This window comes from Primulina tabacum, chromosome 9 (assembly GCF_025594145.1).
Source record: "Primulina tabacum isolate GXHZ01 chromosome 9, ASM2559414v2, whole genome shotgun sequence".
NCBI lineage: Eukaryota > Viridiplantae > Streptophyta > Magnoliopsida > Lamiales > Gesneriaceae > Primulina > Primulina tabacum.
This window is the reverse complement of record NC_134558.1, coordinates 9,276,576-9,297,808: the sequence shown is the minus strand read 5'-3', so window position 1 is coordinate 9,297,808 and position 21,233 is coordinate 9,276,576. Positions and strand designations below refer to the sequence as shown.

Genomic DNA, 21,233 nt, shown 5'->3' with positions numbered 1-21,233 from the left:
ATGCATCGACTCCTATATGTTTCGACAAAACACCCAACTTTGCCACCTGATGACCCCATGAGAGTCGGTAAACAAGTCAAAGTGTAATGCTAGCACATAGAGTCTCAATGTTGTCCCGGGTCATAAGGACTAATGGTGAACAACCATAAACTAGGACGTTTCCACTCAATAAGTGAGAACCACTTGGAAAGTCATTTATGGAGGGTTGTTCAGTGCACTCTACATGGAGCACCTATCTGCATGCTCGGACATCACAATGTCCCCTACCAATGAAACATGGTACTTACATCGCAGATACTAGTCTCGAACTCGAGCGGCCTATATCCTTCTTAGCGGCGGCTGAATCGACTAGGAACTGTTTAGAATATACAGTTTTCCAAATATGAGTTTCATGATACTCATCATATGAGCATCTCATATTCTTTCTACTATTTGTATATTCAAGGGCTTTATCTATGCACTAGCATGGGTATACAGATAAAAATGTGCCAAAATAGTAATTTCAAATATTATTAAAATAAAGATCGTTTATACATAGAGTTTCATTGTGAACACTCGGACAACACTTGGCTCGACGGGCACCTACTCTAACATGTTTTTGTTGCTAGGTATAGGGTTTCAACCTTTTTAAATACTAATTAAACTATTAACTAGGCTTAGGCCTATTAAGCCAATAAATTAAGCCCATTAGTCTTAATTAAGATTTAATAAAATATCAACAAAGTTTTTGTTTAAATAAATTTGTGCATTTATTAGCCGGGTTGCCAAAAAGCTCGCATTTTTATTGAAAAACCAACACCGATAAAATTTACGTTAAAATCACCTCAAAAACCCAAATTTTCAAAATTAATAAAAAGCAACACTCATATTTTAAATAATTAAAAACAAACATTTAATAAAAACATTTTCTATTTTTCAGCCCTTGGTCTCCGTTCCTCGATCGCAACTCGAATAACCTTTAAAAATACATTTTAATGCAACCATGTAGAAAAGTATATTTAAACATGTCAATATGCATAACATAATTAATTAATGCAATTAAAACAATTAATTAAAATACAAGATAATTTAATAATTGCATTAATGTGGTTTGCGTGGACCTTTAAATTTTCGGGGCGTTACAATCTTCTCCACTTAAATTGAATTTCGTCCTCGAAATTCGCTTATCCTTAATAACCCAAAGTTTAGTCTTAGTTCTAGTATCCCAAAAATCCACGCTTCCGATGCGCTACTCTGATAAAACTTAAATTCTAGAATGTCCTTACGACTCCTTGATCTCAATTAAATTTTCCTTCTAAATCTTTATTTTGCAATTCACAACTTAAAAAGACCCATAATGACTTAGTGTTATTACTATTATAACCTTGAATTTCAATTTTTCTTACAATTCCCAATAATAAGAGATGTATGACCATACTTATCGTATCTTACTTTCCTTATTTTATACCCAAAATATTCATCAACTTATCATATTTCAACCTTAAAATCCAAATGCATCCGCTAACGCTTAGATTTTTCAAACTTAGTAATGATTCATCCTTAAAAACCCATGATCAACATTCCTTATAACACTATAATCAAGATATCCCAAGGTTCCAAATATTCTTAAAAGTCTAAATAATCAAAAACTCTTATCAGTTAACCCATTCAATCCTCACTTATTGATAAACTAGTCCCCAAATTCCGTAATAATTGCAAAATAAATTCTTAATTTCCTCAAAAATTATCCTAATTGGTCCTTAATTTCAAAATCCTACGATTAACCCATAAGTTCTTGGCATTCTTAATTTCCTGCTACGAGTTTCCCATAACATAATTTCGATAATTTTAAACTTATTTAACAAAAAATCAATTCTCATAATCAATCTTGCCTTTCATCAAAACTTAAATTCCAAATTTATACATTTTCTTAATCCCAAGTCGTTGCAAATCCTTAAGAATCTAATTCCCAAAAATTAATTCAACTAGTAACCATGGATCATAATATTTTCTTAGAAAATCTACGTGTCCCAAAGCATTCATAATATTCATGATTAACTTATAGCCCAAAAAGTAAAACGTCCATACTAAAACCCAAAAGGTCAACATAGTCCAATTCCACCACAAAACCAACATGCGTTGAAATCAAATAATTTCTTATTTCATATCATATAACGTATAAAAATTCTAGAGCATATAAAACATTTATCATCATAATGCTATTTAACATGTGACGTGAACATATAAGCCATGCACTTATGCAGGTAACATCATAAAATCATATAAAGCATGTAAACTTACAAATTGAGGCTTGACGACTGATCTTTCTGGCGTTAATGGTGGCACAATCCTTTACATTACCTTTGCTCTGATATCAACTGAAACGTCTGCCCTTTTTATTGCTTTAAAAGTACTAGAAATTTTTTTTAACCTCCCTAGCATCGGCTGAACCACCAAAAATTACATAAAATATTTTAGACCTCATTTTAAAATAAAAATAACCAACTTTATAATTGATAAATACAGTCCATACTATAATCTCTCAAAAACCTCTCAAAACATTAATAAATAGTCGTAAAATCTTTAACGTAAATCATGAATCATAAATCGTAAATGCGGAAAAGTAGAAGCGCTGATCCTCGGGTTGTGTGCACCTTCAGTCCAGTCAAAATCACCCATCAAGTCCTCCCTCAAATTCACCTGCATCCATCACACCTAGTGAGTCTAAAGACTCAACACACCATAATCTTGATAAGACTCAACACACCATAATCTTGATAACACGTAATACGTAATACAGTCAACATATAACAGTGAAAAATACTTGTACTTAAAATATCATTTTCATGAAGATTCATAAACATCAAACATGAACATTTTTGTAAACCTTTTTATGATGCATGAACTTTAAATAGAAACATTTTCATAATGATGTATCAACTTTAAGCATAAACATTTTCATGACATGCATCACATAAGCCTTAACCTTTTCCTTTCTTTTTCCTTAACATGGCATAACATAAAACATTTTTCATGATCATCAACATTTTTCCTTTTCCTTTTTCTTTTCCTTTTCTTTTTTCCTTTGTTGAATTCAGATCGTTAAATGTGACTTTTGTCAATCCTCAAAAGTAGATGGATCCATCTACATGAAACCACAGTACTGGGCGGCGGGGACATCAGCGACGTAAGATCATCAACTGAACCTTGGCCTATCCTCAATCATATCCTCATATCCTCAATAGTCGATGGATCCATCTACATGAAACCACAGTACTGGGCGGAGGGGACATCAGCGACGATCTCTCGTCCACTGAGCCTTGGCCTATCCTCATCGAATGGAAATACGATCGTCAGGCTCCTTCTTGGGCCTTCTCCCATAAAATGAGCTCCCTCTAGGGCATTTTCCCTCACGATATCCCCATTCTTATCCTCTTAATCTCAATAGTCACATTTACTTCACTTCCTTCAACGTTTTACATTTTTATCACTTTATAAAAATCACTCAATTAATATCATTTTCCTTTTAAAAACAAGCATGCAACATTTCTTTTAACGTTACCGTTTCCTCATAAAAATCCATAAACATTTTAAAAGAAACATTTTAACATATAAAATCCATAAATATTTTAAATAAACATTTCAATATCATAAACATTTAAAGTGTGCATTTAAATCATAAACATTTAAAATAAACATTTTAACATATTAAATCATAACCTTTTAAAATAACATTTTTGACGTAATAAATCGTAAACATTTAAAATGTCAATTTGACATAATAAATTATAAACATTTAAAATCAATGTCATAAAAATTCATGAACATTTGGAATAATCATACTAGCATATAAAACAGCATTCAGGACACTGCCATGACGTTTACTAATTTCTAGGTGTAAAATGACCGTTTTATCCCTTGACGTAAAATTTCACGTTTTTGACGTTTTCTTAATTTCTTTGACTCTAAAATGTCTCAAATAATTATTTAAGCTTACATGAATTTTCTCATATTTTTATTTAGCTTAAAACGAGGACTTTTAGTTTATTCTTTAAATAAGACGTATTACTGCGTTTTAATCCCGAATTAAACCAAACCTTAACATAAAATTCCCAAATTAAAAACTTAGGCTTTTAATACTTATTTAAGCTTAAATATAATTTTTTATAATTTTATAAAGCTTAAAATAATGCGTTTCAATTAACTTGTTAATTAGCGTTTCGTGCGATGATTAAATCCCGAATAAATCCAAAACTCAATATTTTGATCCCAAATTTTAAACATAACATTTTTATTATTTATTCTACCCTTAGGATCCATGAACCACACCCGTGGACGCATGGTTTAATTTTTGTTCTTAAAATCTCGAAATTGACACACATACGAACATACCGAGCCATCTCCCGATTTACTCGAGCCACGCCCGAGCCGCCTTGAGCCAAACCCAAGCCAACCTATCTATGAACCCTACTAACCAGCCCCAAGCCCAAGAACCAGCCCCTAAGTCGCTCAAAAACCTTCTGGAACTTGTCCTAAAAACCTGCATGTGTGCAGGTGTGACTCCTACCCATCACCAAGACTCCTAGCCAACTAGGACTATCAGAGCGGTGGTTCTGTATAGGGTTTCACTATTACTGACCGCGAGAAGCTCATGAAGCCACGCCTTTGGTCTGTAAGTTTTTCAGTTCAGCATTTTAGTTAATGCATGAATTAGTTTGTCAGCATGCTTCCAGATTTTCAGTACTTCAGTGTTCATTTAAAATAAATTATAGAATTATGCATGTTAGTAACGTATGGGTTATGTTGGAACAGTATGCCCCCTAGACGCATTTTAGAGCGCAACAGAGAGGAGGAGCCTCGTCGAGAGAACAGGGAGGAACGTAGACCGGAGGGAGACCTACCACCCCCACCGGACACGAGTGCCCAGATGTTAGCTGGGATAGCACAGTTCTTCGCACAGTTTGCGGGGAACAATGCCGCAGCCGTAGCCACAGCCGCAGCCAGGCCGACAGGGCCCGAGGCTGTTTATGAGCGATTCATGAAGATGCGTCCGAAGGAATTCTCTGGGACATCTGACCCCATGGTTGCCGAGGGATGGATCAAATCCCTCGAGGTTATCTTCGAGTTCATGGAGCTAGGAGACGCAGACCGAGTCCGGTGTGCCACCTACCTGTTCACTGGAGACGCCCGCTTATGGTGGGAAGGAGCTTCGGTAGCCCTGACCTTGGCTACACTTTCTTGGACCCGCTTTACGGAGGTTTTCTACTCCAAGTATTTTGCTGAGGAGGTTCGCACCAGGCTGACCACCGAGTTCATGAGCCTGAGACAGGGGGATATGACGGTTACGGAGTTCATCCGTAAGTTCGAGAGGGGCTGTCACTTTGTGCCCCTGATCGCGAATGATGCCAGAGCCAAGCTGATGCACTTCCTGGTGGGTTTATGGCCGATATTGCGCCGGGATGTTAGGGTATCTGACCCTGCTACTTATGAGATTGCCGTCTCCAAGGCCTTAGCCGCAGAGCAGGATCTGCGGGATATCGAGAGGGATTGCCAGGGCAAGCGCCCAGTCCAGGCACCGCACCGCCCTCCTCCTCATCAGCATCAGCAGCAGAATAAGAGGCCTTTTCTTGGACCGCCCAGGAACCGAGGCCAGCAGCAGCAGCAGCAGCAGCGGGAACGCCCAGCCCCAAGGACTCAGGAGCACCCAGTTTGTCCCAGGTGCTCACGTCGCCATCCTGGAGCATGTATGGCTGGCTCAGGAAAGTGTTTTAAGTGTGGCAGTCCAGACCACATGTTGCTGCAGTGCCCTCAGAGGAATCTGCCTACCCAAGGCAGAGTTTTTGCTCTCCATGCCGCGGAAACCAACCCGGAGACTATGTTGTTGACAGGTACCTTTAAACTTTAAGTTATTCTTCGAATTTCAGCATTTTGGGAATCGGGATTTAGATTTTTGAACTTAGAACTGTTATAGGATTGCATGCTCTACTCAGATTTATTTCAGAGGAATTAAGCTAGAGGAACCTTGACCTTTGCATATCTATAAGTTTAGATCTTGTAGTGGGATTCAACTTAGAGCTCCGCTCTTTCAGGGAGAATTTTTATATCTGGTTCCGCTACCAAGGCCTTGATAGATTCAGGGGCCACTCACTCATTTATTTCGGAGGTCTTTGCAAACTTTCTCAAGATCCAGACCATTGGGCTAGATACAGCCTTTTCAGTAGTGTTGCCGTCAGGCGAGGAGATGGCAGCCACCAATGTTATCCGAGATATAGACCTTGAGCTGCAAGGTAATCTTGTTTATGCTGATCTGGTTGTGCTACCGATGCCGGAATTTGACATCATCCTAGGGATGGACTGGCTATTGAGGAACAGAGTGTTGATAGACTTCCAGAGGAGATCTGTTCTTGTCCGACCGCCTGGAATGGAGCAATTCTTATTTGAGCCGGACAGGTACTTTCCTTTACCGCGCATTATTCCTTATGTTCAGGCTAGGAAACTCATGCATAGAGGGTGTCGGGCATTTCTAGCGACTTTTTTATCTGTCCCCGAGGAACCCAGCCAGGCAGCTTCAGATGTTCCGATTGTCAGAGATTTCTTAGACGTTTTTCCCGAAGACGTCTCTGGTATGCCACCCGAGAGAGAGGTGGAGTTTTCCATTGAGCTTATGCCAGGTACGGCTCCGATATCCAAAGCGCCATACCGACTAGCACCGACAGAGATGGCAGAGCTTAAGAAGCAGATTCAGGAACTTCTCGACAAGGAGTTCATTCGCCTGAGCTTTTCTCCATGGGGCGCGCCGGTCTTATTTGTGAAAAAGAAGGATGGCTTGATGAGGCTTTGCATTGACTACAGGGAGTTGAACAGGGTTACAGTGAAGAATAAATACCCACTGCCGAGGATTGAGGATCTGTTTGACCAGTTGCAGGGAGCTTTGATTTTCTCCAAGATAGATCTGCGTTCCGGTTATCACCAGTTGAGGGTGAGAGATGCTGATGTCTCGAAGACAGCTTTCAGGACTCGTTATGGCCACTACGATTTCCTAGTGATGCCGTTCGGTCTGACGAATGCGCCAGCGATCTTCATGGATCTAATGAACCGCGTATTTCAGTCGTACCTCGACCAGTTTGTGATAGTGTTCATAGATGACATTCTCGTCTACTCCAAGAGTCGGGAGGAGCACAGCAGGCATCTGACCACAGTGTTGCAGACATTGCAGAAACATAAACTATTCGCAAAGTTCAGTAAGTGCGAATTTTGGTTAGAGAAGGTGGCGTTCTTGGGCCACATTGTTTCTAGCAGTGGCATTGAGGTAGATCCGGCGAAAGTTGCAGCAGTCAGAGATTGGGTTGTGCCTCAGAATGCATCAGAGATCCGCAGTTTTCTTGGGCTAGCAGGATATTACAGGAAGTTCATTCAGGGATTCTCATCCATTGCCGTTCCACTCACAGCACTGACCAAGAAAAATGTGAAGTTTGTGTGGAGCGAGGAGTGTCAGAAGAGCTTCGATACTTTGAAGCAAGCTCTTATCTCAGCACCCGTTTTGGCTGTACCATCAGGATCCAGCGAGTTTGTCCTTTATACCGATGCTTCGAAGCTTGGTTTAGGTGCAGTTTTGATGCAGCATGGGAGAGTGATAGCGTATGCTTCTCGACAGCTGAAAATTCATGAAAAGAATTACCCTACCCATGATCTGGAGTTAACGGCCGTAGTTTTTGCTTTGAAGATTTGGATGCACTATCTGTATGGAGAGAAGTGTCAGATCTTTACCGACCACAAGAGCCTCAAGTATTTCTTTACGCAGAAGGAGCTGAACATGCGTCAGAGGCGTTGGTTGGAGCTTGTGAAAGACTACAATTGTGACATTAGCTACCACCCAGGTAAAGCTAATGTAGTTGCGGATGCTTTGAGCAGGAAAGTCGCAGTGATGGCTCACTTGACGATTCAGAAACCTCTTCAGATTGAGATGAGGAAGTTCGATCTTGAGACTTATCCGCGAGGTAGAGTTCCTTGTTTATCTACCTTGACTATCCAGTCCTCTCTTATTGACCGTATTCGCAGCGGTCAGGCAGCAGATGAGCAGTTGGCACAGTGGAAGAAGAGAGATGAAGCCAAGGGCAGTGTCTTGTATACAGTCAGCAACGGTATTGTGAGATACCAAGATAGGATATGGGTTCCTAGCAGTGATTCTATCCGAGCAGACATCTTATCAGAGGCCCATACGTCCCCGTACTCCATTCACCCTGGGAGTACGAAGATGTACAAAGATCTGCAGCTATTGTATTGGTGGCCAGGGATGAAGAAGGACATCAGGCGTTTTGTATCCGAGTGCCTGACTTGCCAGTTAGTGAAGGCCGAGCATCAGAGACCAGCAGGTTTGCTCAAGCCTCTTCCTATTCCCGAGTGGAAGTGGGAGAACATTACCATGAACTTTGTGACCGGATTGCCGAGGTCAGCCAGAGGATCGAATGCTATTTGGGTGATTGTAGATCGTCTTACCATATCAGCGCACTTCTTGCCTATTAAGACGACTTTCACCATAATTCAGTATGCAGAGCTGTATATCCGAGAGATAGTCCGACTCCATGGTATTCCGGTTTCTATCGTATCCGACAGAGATCCCAGATTCACTTCCTCATTTTGGAAGAGTTTGCATTTGACTTTGGGTACGAAGTTGCTGTTTAGCACAGCTTTCCATCCGCAGACGGATGGGCAGTCAGAGCGAGTTATTCAGATTTTGGAGGATCTTCTTCGCGCTTGCGTCATTGATTTCTCTGGGAGTTGGGAGTCGAACTTACCATTGGTAGAGTTCACCTATAACAACAGTTTCCAGTCGTCTATAGGTATGGCTCCGTATGAAGCACTGTATGGCCGCAAGTGTAGATCTCCTGTTCATTGGGATGAAGTAGGAGAGAGAGCAGAGTTGGGTCCAGAGATTGTTCAGCAGGCAGCAGATGTAGTAGTCAAGATCCGTGATAGGATGAGGACTGCTCAGAGCCGACAGAAGAGTTATGCCGATCAGCGGAGGAGAGACTTAGAGTTTGCAGTGGGCGATCATGTCTTCGTGAAAGTGGCACCTATGAAGGGTGTCATGAGATTTGGGAAGAAAGGGAAGCTCAGTCCAAGATTCATTGGACCGTTTGAGATCCTCGACAGAGTTGGGACGCTAGCGTATCGTGTGGCTCTTCCGCCGAATCTGGCCGGAGTACACAATGTCTTTCACGTCTCCATGCTGAGGAAGTATATGGCAAATCCTTCGCATGTGCTGAATTTCGAGCCGTTGCAGCTTACTCCGAACTTATCTTATGAGGAGAGACCCGTGCAGATCCTAGACAGACAGGAGAAAAAACTTCGGAACAAGCTTGTTAAGCGAGTCAAAGTCAAATGGCTCAACCATTCTGAGGAGGAAGCTACGTGGGAGTCTGAGCCGGAGATGAGAAGTCGATACCCTGAGTTATTCGGTGAGTTCTAATTTCGAGGACGAAATTTCTTTTAAGGGGGGAAGGATTGTAGCACCCGTAAATCAGTAGACGTATAAGCCATGCATAATTCTAGATTTCTAAATTTAATTGACTTCATTGCATAATTATTTTAAATGCATTTATTTGAAGTTAATTATTCATTCTTTCAGTTCAGTAGTTTGATTTTTAGCATTTCAGTTATTTCATTGAGGCCGGACCGGAGTTAGAGTTTTGAGATAGAATTTTAGATTTGAGAAATATTCCAGAAGTTAATTTAGCTAGCAAGTAAGTTCATTTAAGTTAGTTGAGGATTTTAATTTAATTATTTGAGGTGATTAAGAAATGAACTCATTTAAGTTATTAAATTAAAGGGTTAGCTCACTAAATTATTTAAAGGATTAGTAAGGCTTTCAAGGATTATTAGTTGACTAGATAACCAACACTTCCCACTCATTTTATTAGCATGATTTCGGCCCCTTGGATTTATTAAGCAATTCATTCCAACTCATCAACTTTGACCAATTCTTTGCATGTAATTAGTAGGATAATTCTAGGATTTTTGGGAGCACAATTTAATTAAATAAATGGACATATCCTAGACTAGAAAACAAGCTAAAAAAAAAATCGGCCACTACCTCCTAGAAGCATCCACCAACTCATTTGATATCAAACCATAATTCAAAATTCAAATTTGGGAAGACTTCGTCTTGATATGATCCTATTATTGTGCACCCTTCTCCTCACCTTCATAACCATTACTTCCCCTCCCTCACCACCGAAATACCTCATCATTCAGATCCATTTTCAGTGTAGAAAAATCGTGAGTCTTAGCTAGAGGGAAGGCAAGAAAAATCGAGAGCAAGAAAGGTAGACAAGAAGCGCTCCATCTCCTCTGTGCCGCGTCGTCGTCGTTTCGTTCGTTTTCTTTCGAAACGAAACCAGGCATGTCTAGATTCTTTCTAAACCTCAATCAAGTCATATTATCATTTATTTTTCAGTACATGATCATGTTTATTCAAGCAAAAATCGAGATACATGTCAAAACATTTTTGGAACAACACATGCAGAATTTTCGTTTTTCCTTGGCAAGCTTCACGTTTTTCTTGGTTTGTGAGTTTCAGGTGATTGGTTCGACTCCAGGCTCCCAAGGTGGCTTATATACATGTAGTAGGATGCATTGGGACCATGTTGGTCCATTCAAACCAGCCCCATGCTTGCTGGAAATTCAGAATGACAGCAAGTTCCCATAGGCGCAGATTTGTGTTTCGAAATTTCAGTTTTGTGTCAAGGGTTGTGGATCTGATCTTGGCTGCCCCAAGGGCCTATAGCCATGGTTGGATCACTCCCCTAGCAAGTCTAAGACGTGACTAAGTTGCCCTTTTGGTGGCTTGGTCCATGGCCCCTCGGTTTTTAATCAAAACATCAAAACAGCCCCTTTCCCCATTCGGCTTCTTCCTTTGTTCAGCATATGGTTTCGGTTTGTGTTTGCTTGGTGTGGATCTTGGTTGGCCTATGGCCCTTAGCCACGGTTCATATCATGCTCCTAGATGTCTAGATCGTGCCATGGTCAATCAAATGGCCATTGGAATGACACGAGACATCGATCATAGCATAAACACTACACACGCACGCACGTTGCTCTCGGTTGGACCCTTCGGTTGAGTTTTGGTGTGATGCGGATTGTGGCTGGCCTAGGGCCCTTAGCCATGGTTCAAATCATTCCTTGGGATTTTGGTAAGAGTCTCTGGTCGGTGGTTCACGCCCCTAATGGCCGATAGTCTCGAAACCAACACAAGTCTTGTAGTTGCGCAGCTGCTGGAAACTACAGCATGTTGCTGTGTCGTTTAGAAGGCTCGTTTGAGTTCTTGGTTGGCTTTTAGCCCATGGCCTTGGACTGGACAGTGCCTCATTGAGTTGGAAAGGTCATGTTTTTGACCGTTTGTCATTCGGATCATTTTCGAGGTCGTACGAGAATTTACGGTGCAATGTGCCAAATTGACTCTCAAAAGAGCGTTTCGTGTTTTGGCCTCCATTCCACCTAGATTTCGACCCTATCATTTTAGGAGCATTATTTTATGATTTTTCAGCGTATTTTAATCATGACTATACGTCGGTTCGGTGTCGGTTCAGGTTGGCTCGGAAGCATGATTAAATGTGAAGTCATTAGGCGTCATAGTCGCATCTTTTGAACGTAAATTGCGTAGTTGGTCATGTTTAAGCTATTGCATATCTTTCATGGCACAGTTAGGTTGCAGCGAGCCTGGGGACGATCCAATCCAATCCAGTTGGTAAAATTACAGGAATTTTCATTACGCAAGTTAATTATTTTACGTGCATTAAATAGAAAATGATTATTTTTGAGATTTATGCGATATGGCTTGTGGTTCATTCACTATGTGGGAGTGTTATTTTATACGGTCACCAGTGACCGATCAGTTCAGTATGGTACCACCCGGTCGCCAGTGACCGGCCAGCTCAGTTCAGTTTCAGCCTCTCCGGTAGCCAGTTACCGATCAGTTCAGCTTAGTGCAGTGGCCACAGGCGTAAAACATAATCTCAACAGAAAATTTTACCAGTTATTTCAGTACAGGCTCCAAGGAGCAAACATTTTTACTGTGATTATCAGTTCAGTTATGCACGTATTATAATTGCTCAGTACAGATTATTTTCAGCATGCCTCAGGACATGATATTTTATCCCATGCATATTTTAATTCCGATTTTTACTCGTTAGATGCGATTTATGCATGCTGAGTCTTTAGGCTCACTAGACTTGATTGTTGTAGGTACTGATGAGGCCAGGGCCGAGGGCGGGGACCAGTGAGCCAGCTTGGGTCGGCAGTAGTGGCACCCGAGGACCTCAGTGCAGCAGTTGTTATTTTATTCCGCAAACAATTTTTTTATCAGTCGTTGGATAATTTTTAAATTGTTATTGTTGGCAAAACTTTATTTTCTTCCGCTGCGATTATTTTAAACATTGAACTTGATTCATCAGTCTATTTTATGAATGATGCCATTTAAGTTCTTTTAAAAAGAAAATTTTTAATTTTCCGCAAATTTTCAAGAAAGGAGTTTTAGGCCCCCTTTACAGTTGGTATCAGAGCCGACCTCTCTTAGTACGGTATGGTTCGGGGACGAACCAAGCGGAAGCTGGTGGGCATGTGAGGCCCGGGGCCGAAGAGGGCGGGGGGTGATCGCCGGTGCCATCAGTTGCACGGACAATGAGCGGCTCCTGGCAGGCTTCTAGGTGGAGGGAACATGAATGAACCGACCCACATGGGAATGAGAGGGATTCCGAGACTGTTCAATGTAATAGACTGTACAATTGAAGAGGGCTTAAAAGATTTGATTTGTACTACTCATATCACGAAGGTGCATCTTCTTTTCGGTAGCTCATCACATAAGAACTCCAAAGTTAAGCGTGCTTGACTTGGGGCAATTTTGGGATGGGTGACCTCCTTGGAAGTTTCCCAGGGTGCGTGTGAGTGAGGACATAAGCACGCTGGAAAGACTCGTCTTGGTACAGTGAGGACAGTCGTCAAATCTGGGGCGTTACAAGGACACCTCCAGCTGGTTGACCCTCGACCCAACCTGACCCTAACCTTCCCTGGACCACGCCCAGGCCAAGCCCAGACCAGACCAAGCCCATAAACTCGAGCAGCAAACCCCTGAAGCTTGACAGCAAACTCACGCACACCCTTGCTGCCATGCACCTTTCTCACGTTTTCTGATGCTAGGATTATAACCATCGAGCCACCACTTGAACCAGCCCCTCAAGCACCCTCCTAGGATCCTAAAGACCTAACCTAGCCCAGCCCAGACCCCCTGGCCAAGCCTCTCTCTTCCTTGCACCACAGCAACAACCAGCGCTATTCCTTGTGCTTTTCGGGTGGGAGTCCTAGCTTGCTAGGACTCCACCCCAGCCCTCCTAACTCGAGTCCTAGCATTGCTAGGACACTTCCCTTGACCCATGACAGACACTGGCCGAGCCCTGACCCAAGCCAAGACCAAGCTAACCCCCTTCAACAAGAAACTCGATCCCCTAAACCCCATGATAGTACAACTCGATTCCAGCTTGTTCCTTTGTGGTTGCCGAGAGTTTGGTGTGTTTGTGGGACTCTAGTTCATGTAAAAACTTTTCTTGAACATAACTTAACATCATGGCAGCCCCTTAACATGTAAAGAACAAGTTTTTGGATTAAAATTCATGGATTTCATACATGTATGTCCAATATTCCGAAAATAATCAAAATTTCATGTTTTTCAAGCACATGATGTTTAAAACGATACTACGATGTGATAGATGAGAAAATGAGATGTATGGCATGCCTTTGCGTTTTAAACGCACGAATAACCGTTGACGACGAAGAACGACGACGAGGAACGACGGCTTGAAAACTCTACCAAACTTGATGCTTTTCCCTTCAACTTGATGTGTGTGCCGTGTGCTTATGCTGGTAGGAGAGAGTTTTAATTGTAAAGGGGTGTGTGGCCTTGTGTTTTTGTTGCTAGGTATAGGGTTTCAACCTTTTTAAATACTAATTAAACTATTAACTAGGATTAGGTCTATTAAGCCAATAAATTAAGCACATTAGTCTTAATTAGGATTTAATAAAATATCAACAAAGTTTTTGTTTAAATAAATTTGTGCATTTATTAGCCGGATTGCCAAAAATCTAGCATTTTTATTGAAAAACCAACAGCGATAAAATTTACGTTCCGGCGTATAAAATCACCTCAAAACCCCATATTTTCAAAAATAAGAAAAAGCAACACTCATATTTTAAATAATTAAAAACAATCATTTAATAAAAACATTTTCTATTTTTCAGCCCTCGGTCTCCGTTCCTCGATCGCAACTCGAATAACCTTTAAAAATACATTTTGTTGCAACCATGTAGAAAAGTATATTTAAACATGTCAATGCACAACATAATTAATTAATACAATTAAAACAGTTAATTAAAATAAAAGATAATTTAATAATTGCATGCATGTGGTTTGCGTGGACCTTTAATTTTCGGGGCGTTACACCACTTCCCCTGGACGAGCCCCCAAGCCCCATGCAAAGCCACCGAGTTCCTTGAGTTTTGTACAAACAACATGACCCATTGTTCCTTCTCGCTAGAATCCTACGGTTCCCAGCTTGTTCTTCCTTTAAATTTATCATATTTTGGTCAAGTTTTATTCATATTTTATCATTTATTGGCAGCGTGTCCGTTTGTTTCAAAAACGTATTTCATAAAAGCGTAAAAACATCGTATTTTTGAAAATAAACATTTGACCGTAAAGATATTCAAAAACCTATTTTTTTCACACATAAACAGCTAAATCATGCATAATATGATTTGTATGATGTTTGAAAGGGTTTAGAAAACGTGCTTTTGCGTTTATAACGCTCGAATATACGATCTTCGGCGAGGGTACGACGTTAGGCGACCGGACGACGAAGAACACAAGCTTTTCTCCTCTAGATATTTTCGAAAAATATTGTGGTGTGTGTGAGGAGTGCACGGCTACTGATGGAGGTGAATTGTGAGGTTTTGAAGACCTAATACCCTTATTTATAAATTAATTAACATACTAATGGGCTTTGGTTTTGGGCTTGCATGCTTAAGGGTAATTGGGCCTACTTAAATTAATTAAATTGGCCCAATAAGACTTAATTAATTAAATAATAAAAGTTTATAAAATTAGTTTCCATAAAATAATATTTTTGATCTTTAAAAACTCATTGATTGCCCGAAACCGGCTTCCCGTGAAAAATCGAGCTCGACTCGCAAAATAAATTCGAACTCCAATTTTTTTAGAAAAATTAAATCATTTTTAATCATATTAGGAAGTCTTGCCATTATTTAACGAAAAATAAATATTCTTGTCTTGGTCGTTCTCTGTCTCCATTCCCCTGCCTATTATCGAATATTTGGGTAAAATCTTTAATTTCATGAAATTGTGTCACATTATCATTTACTCACGCAATTATACATTTAATCATATAATAAATATCATGCAAACATTTAAAAACAATTAAATAAAGCAATTAAGATAATTTTGCATGCATGCGGTTTACGTGGACTGATTTTTCGGACATTAAAGTGTGTGTGCATGGAATGACTGGAAGTGGTCGACTGTCCATGGGTGTTGGTCGGCGGTCGATGATTTTGTCGAAGAAAGTGGAGGCGTGGAAGAGTGAAATAGGGTTAGTGTCAGCGTTCTAATTTTCGAAAATTTGGATTTTTTTTGTGAATTAGGGATTTTCAAATTTAAGGAACTTTTTTTCTGGTACAATATTTTAAAATTTTGAATTTTACATTTTTTGATCTTTTGAAATGTTTTACCAAAATTATGGATATTTTGTATTTTTAAATTATTTAGATAAGATATGTCAAATATTGTGATTTATCTCCTCATCTTGCATGCAATTAAAAATTATGTTCAAATTTTTTATGCAAATGAGAAACTTATTCATATTAAATTATATTTGTGTCCACGTTTTTTATGAATGAATTAAGTTAAAATCTTGGGTTATAAAGATCCATAATATGGATAATTAAGTAATAATAATTATTATACACATATGAAAACATAATCTGAATGTGTTCTTCACATACTAGATATTAAAAGCTAGGCCCGAGAGCCCACTAGTTTCCCTGTGAACGTTGCTCTGTCTAAGAAGTTTGGTTTTTAAAGATTCTTTAACCCTGTAAGTACTTTTAGAAAATGTTAATTGTGTATTAATAGTTATTATATAAAAAATTAAGTGAAGCCAATGATTTTTAAATAATTAAAGTTTAGCAAAATCACCCTTAATTATGCAAAATTATACATTAAGTGAATTTAGATCACCTTATGGATATAAATTGTAACTAATTATGCGAATATAATAAATTTTACCCAAATTTTAATTGTATTTGTGTGATTAATTATGATAAAATTTCAAAATATATTTTTTTTAATTTACTCACAAGAGCTAAAGGAAAATTCTTTTGATAGTTATATTATAAAGTTACATAAAATTTATTTGACTTAAAACTCTAGCCCACAAGAAAGTTTTACGTCTTAGATTCTTTGTACATGATTAATATTAGTAAAACATGAAATTTCCTCAAAATATTTTTTTAATAAGCATGTTTATTAAATTTCTTGCAGTATTACATGTTAATTTCTCTGATATAAATTGTGATATCCCGAACTCAAAAGGGATCATTACAAAGTCTGAAAGAGTTCCCATTCGATTAGGATGGATGAATATTTACTATGCCATAAGGAAAAACGAATCACCTACCATAGATGAATTCAGAGAACCTGATGAGGTTGATCTTTATTGAAAGTGGGAGCGATCTAATCGCCTCTGCATTATGTTCATAAAGACAAATATCTCTGTTGGTATTCGTGGTTCGATTGAGGGGCGTGAAACGGTAAAAGACCTACTTAAGGAAATTCATAAACAGTTTGAAACTTCAGACAGGCCCTTGTCTGTATCCTAATAATAGAGTTCTCTTCATTAAGACTCACAAATATGAATGGTGTGCGAGAGCATATCATGAAAATTAGTAGGGCTGATCAAAATTTTCTGAAAACCGCCTAAACGGACCATACATCTCCGCGCCATTGTATTTCATTTTTTAAAATTAACCGCAATTAAAAAAAAAAAACCACCCTGCCCCCACAGTGCGGTAAAAATATTGGACCAAAACTAAACTGCACTGCACGGTCTCTTCATGTACAATTTTATTTTCCTAGGGTTATTATTTTGTAACAAACACAAGATATTCAATATATTTCTCATTTGTGTTGCCGCCTTCTCTCTTCCAACTCTTCTTCAAAAAAAATTTCTCATCTTTCTATCTTGTTGATCTATTTAATACTTCTCTTTATACGAATATTCTTAAACATGATTCTGTAACCATGAGCAAAAATGAAACTTCAAGCACTCTAGAAGATGAGAATATGTCAAATATGGTAGTTTATATTTTTGCTTCTAGTTTTTTCATTTAATTATTTATTTTAAACTTTATTTTGGATATTTGATTTGTTTTTAAATTTGGTTTCTCCACGTTTGACAGGATCGATGGGGGGATCATCGTTGAGCTACAATAGCTCGGTTCTTGAAATATTGAATACCGATGAATTAAATCGAATTTAGTTTTTAAACCAAACGGAATACACTCAAAATAATCCTTCGTGATCCCAATAAATTGTTGAAACATCTGCAGCAATGTATCATCCAAAAACCTGCCAACCCCAAGGACAGTCTCCATCCATCCATTGATCCTGAGATTCATCACCATTGGAGGAAACACGAAATACATACTGATTAGTAACTTAAAATCATTAATTTTTTCTTGAAAATTTTGTTGATTACTAAATTTTTTCTTGCAGTTAAACATCTGAAACTTAACATTAGCTTTACGGTCCCATTGACTTAGTCCTTTCTTCGCCGATTAAATTCAATTATCTTTGATATTTTAAAATATAATTATATTTTTTTTCGTCGAAGTTCTGGCACCCAATATTACTATTGTGCCACAGATTATTAGGGTTTTTTTATAAATAATTTAAAAATATAAATTTATTTCAAAAATAATTTTTTTAAAAAAATTCACATCTACTTGAATCCATGATTATGAAGCTCAAGCTCGGACGCTGATCATCGGCCGTGCTTCATAAGCACAGACCATGCTCCACATGTGCGGAAGTCCGTGATTTGTAGTCACGAACTCTGTATATTATATTCTTTTTCCGTACTTTATTTTTTCCATTTTATTTTTTTTGTCTTTTTTCTTTTTTAGTTTCTTTTCTATTCGTTCATTTCCTGAATCTTTCACGTGAATTCTGAATTTCTAAATGTTCACGTGAATTTGAAAATTATTCTTCAGCATTTTTCGTCTATATAATTGTTGTGAACTTCGACGAATGAGTTATCAATTTCCTCTTTGAATCTACATAAATTTTCTCTCAAATTTTATCGGCAAAATGTCTAACATCGATGTACTCTTATATTTTGGTGGTCATGTAGTTATCGATAATGGATCGGTTGAATATAGCATTCCATTTGTTAGACCGATACGAATATTACGATCTATTAATTTGTTGGAATTGGTTGAAGTTTTGCATAAAATATTAGGAATCGATCCAACGAATTTTTCTCTGAAGTTGTCAACAAAATATTCATTCATGGAGAGATCATCTTGGCACGAACTTCAAGTCAATCTCGTTGATGATGATGCTTTATAGTTTATAATGCAATGTGACAATATGCATATGTTGCATTTATAAGTGGAAGCAAATTCAATTGAGCATCGTATTGGATTTGATGATCCTGAATCCTACGTTCCACATGCATCCGATTCATGGTTCAATAACCAACCCGGTACTTCTACATATGGTGGTTTCCAGGATGTAGAATCTTATGTTCCACGGGTTACTGAAGGATTCAGTAATATAAATTTCGATGATGTAAGTGGGTCTTGGGATCAATATATCAATGTCTCGTCGGAACAAAATCATACTCCATATTGACCGAATCCAACATTAGATACGAGTGCTCGTTGTCCGGATCTGGACACTAATGATGATATTTGGAGGAGTGATTCTGAACCCGATATGTCATATAGCGAGTCTGAAGAAGAAGAAGTGAATGATGATGATGAAGTGAATACATTTTCAAATTTTGATGAGGGGACATCATTTCAGCAACCACCTCGTGACACTTTACAGAGGCAGACCGTATCATTTCTTTTAAACACTTCTGAAATGCCATAATTTTTCAATAAATTTTTTGGGGAAGAGCCTCCTGATTCTGTCGATGTACTTCTGGAATGCAAACAAGCTATTACAATCCGGTTAGAGGTGAATTATGCATTAATATGTTATTTAAAGATAAGAATGATCTTATTGCATCTGTGAAGGATTATTCAGTTAGAGTGGTCAGATGTGAGTACCGTGTCGTGGATAGCACACGCAGTTTGTGGAAATTACGTTGCTTAAATAATTCTTCTACGGTCATTTATCGATGGGGACTTCGCACTTCTTTGAAGGCAAAAACTGGTTATTGAAAAATAACAAAATATGACAGGCCACACACATGTATATCTACCTCTGTTGGTATAGACCATAAGAATTTGAACAGTGATATGGTGGCACATACACTATTGGGAGTTGTTCGTTGTGATCCTTCGTACGAGATTAAGTATATCATCGAAAACGTGAAAGATAAATAAGGATATCAAATCTCGTATACGAAGGCATGGCGAAGTTTGAAACATGCTATGGAAATTGCTTATGGTACATGGGAGAGCTCCGTTCAATTACTTCCAAAATATATGTGTGCTTTGTCCAAATATAATCCGGGAACAACTGTGGAGTGGAAGCATATCAGAGCCAACACTGAAATGAGTAAGACACTGAACTATGTTTTCTGGACATTCAGGCCGTGTGTTGATGGGTTTCGGTATTGTCGAAAAATAATCAGTGTCGATGGTACACACTTGTATACCAAATACAAGCACAAAATGTTGATCGTTGTCACTCTGGATGCGAACTATCAGGTTCTACCGCTAGCATTTGCTATTGTGGATGAAGAAACATCAGATTCTTGGAAATGGTTCTTGGAGAACCTAGGAAGACATGTTGTTCGTGGTGAAAATGGTGTGTGTCTTATTTCTGATAGGCATAAGGGAATCGTGCGAGCAGTTGAAGATCTACCATATTTTCAACCTCCTTATGGTGTGCAACGTTTTTGTTTGAGACATGTGTGTTCAAACTTTAACTCTAAATTCAAATACGTGCATTTGAAAGATTTATGCTGGGCGACAGGAACACAAAATCAAATTTGTAAGTTTGAAGCAATAATGGAGGCAATCAAGCAAAAAAATATTATGGCGCACCGATATTTGGCTGGAATTGCGAAAGAAAAATGGAGTTTGGATCATGACGGTGGTTGGCGTCGTGGGGTGATGAAAACCAATATGTCGGAGTGTTTAAACAGTGTGTTGAAGAGTGTTCGTAGACTTTCTAGATCTATCATAGTACACTTGACACTTCTGATGTGCGTACAATATTTCATTGAACGTGTGACAAGAGGTGGTCGTATGGTTCAGCTGTGGTCAGATTATGCATGTCGGAAGTATGAGAAATGAGCGAGAAAATCTAGTGAATATCGTATTGCCAAATATGATGTACGTGAGCAAACTGCTTCGCTTGCAACTATAGAGGACCAAGTCGCGGCCAACATATGCAGGTGGTCAAGTTATCCACGAGTGATTGTTCATGTGGTAAATATACGATTTTTGGCATCCCATGTTCCCATGCTATTTACACCGCCAAGTGGCACTCCTTGGATCCCACGACACTTGTGCAGCCATGGTATAATATATCCGAGTACTTAGCAACGTACGAGGGCAGATTTTAACCTCTTGCAGATGAGCGATACTGGGATCCTCCAACTTTCGAGTTGCACAACAACCCTGTTAGACGTGAAAGAAGAATAGTTCGCAGAGACAGAACAACTCGATTGAGAAATTAGATGGACACTTCTTCCTTTAGACAGTGACCACATCGATGAAGTCTTTTGTTAAATTGTAATAACGCTTGATATGTTAACTGAGAACTAATTTCTTCACCTCATTGTTCGTTTTTTTCTTTTATTTGGTGAACTGTTTTTAAAATTTAGTTTAGTTGTATTTTTTTTAATAAAAAAAGCAGAAAATGGTCGAGATCGAGCAGTAAAATTGTACCGCTCGAGCGCGAACGTTTATGCACTGGAAATTTTTTCCAGTGCAGTCCGCACCCAAGT

General features: G+C 38.8%; 1 protein-coding gene across 1 annotated transcript; it reads left to right on the top strand.

Annotated features, from left to right (window-relative positions):
• Positions 1 to 19,707: 19,707 nt before the first annotated feature.
• Positions 19,708 to 20,577, top strand: LOC142556910 (uncharacterized). The gene has a single exon (XM_075668402.1). The coding sequence runs from the start codon at positions 19,708 to 19,710 to the stop codon at positions 20,575 to 20,577; it is 870 nt and encodes a 289-aa protein (XP_075524517.1).
• The last annotated feature ends 656 nt before the right edge of the window (positions 20,578 to 21,233 follow it).

Bases quoted from the DNA above. Each gene is read 5' to 3' on its own strand.
- LOC142556910 (XM_075668402.1), top strand. From the start codon at position 19,708: ATGGAAATTGCTTATGGTACATGGGAGAGCTCCGTTCAATTACTTCCA.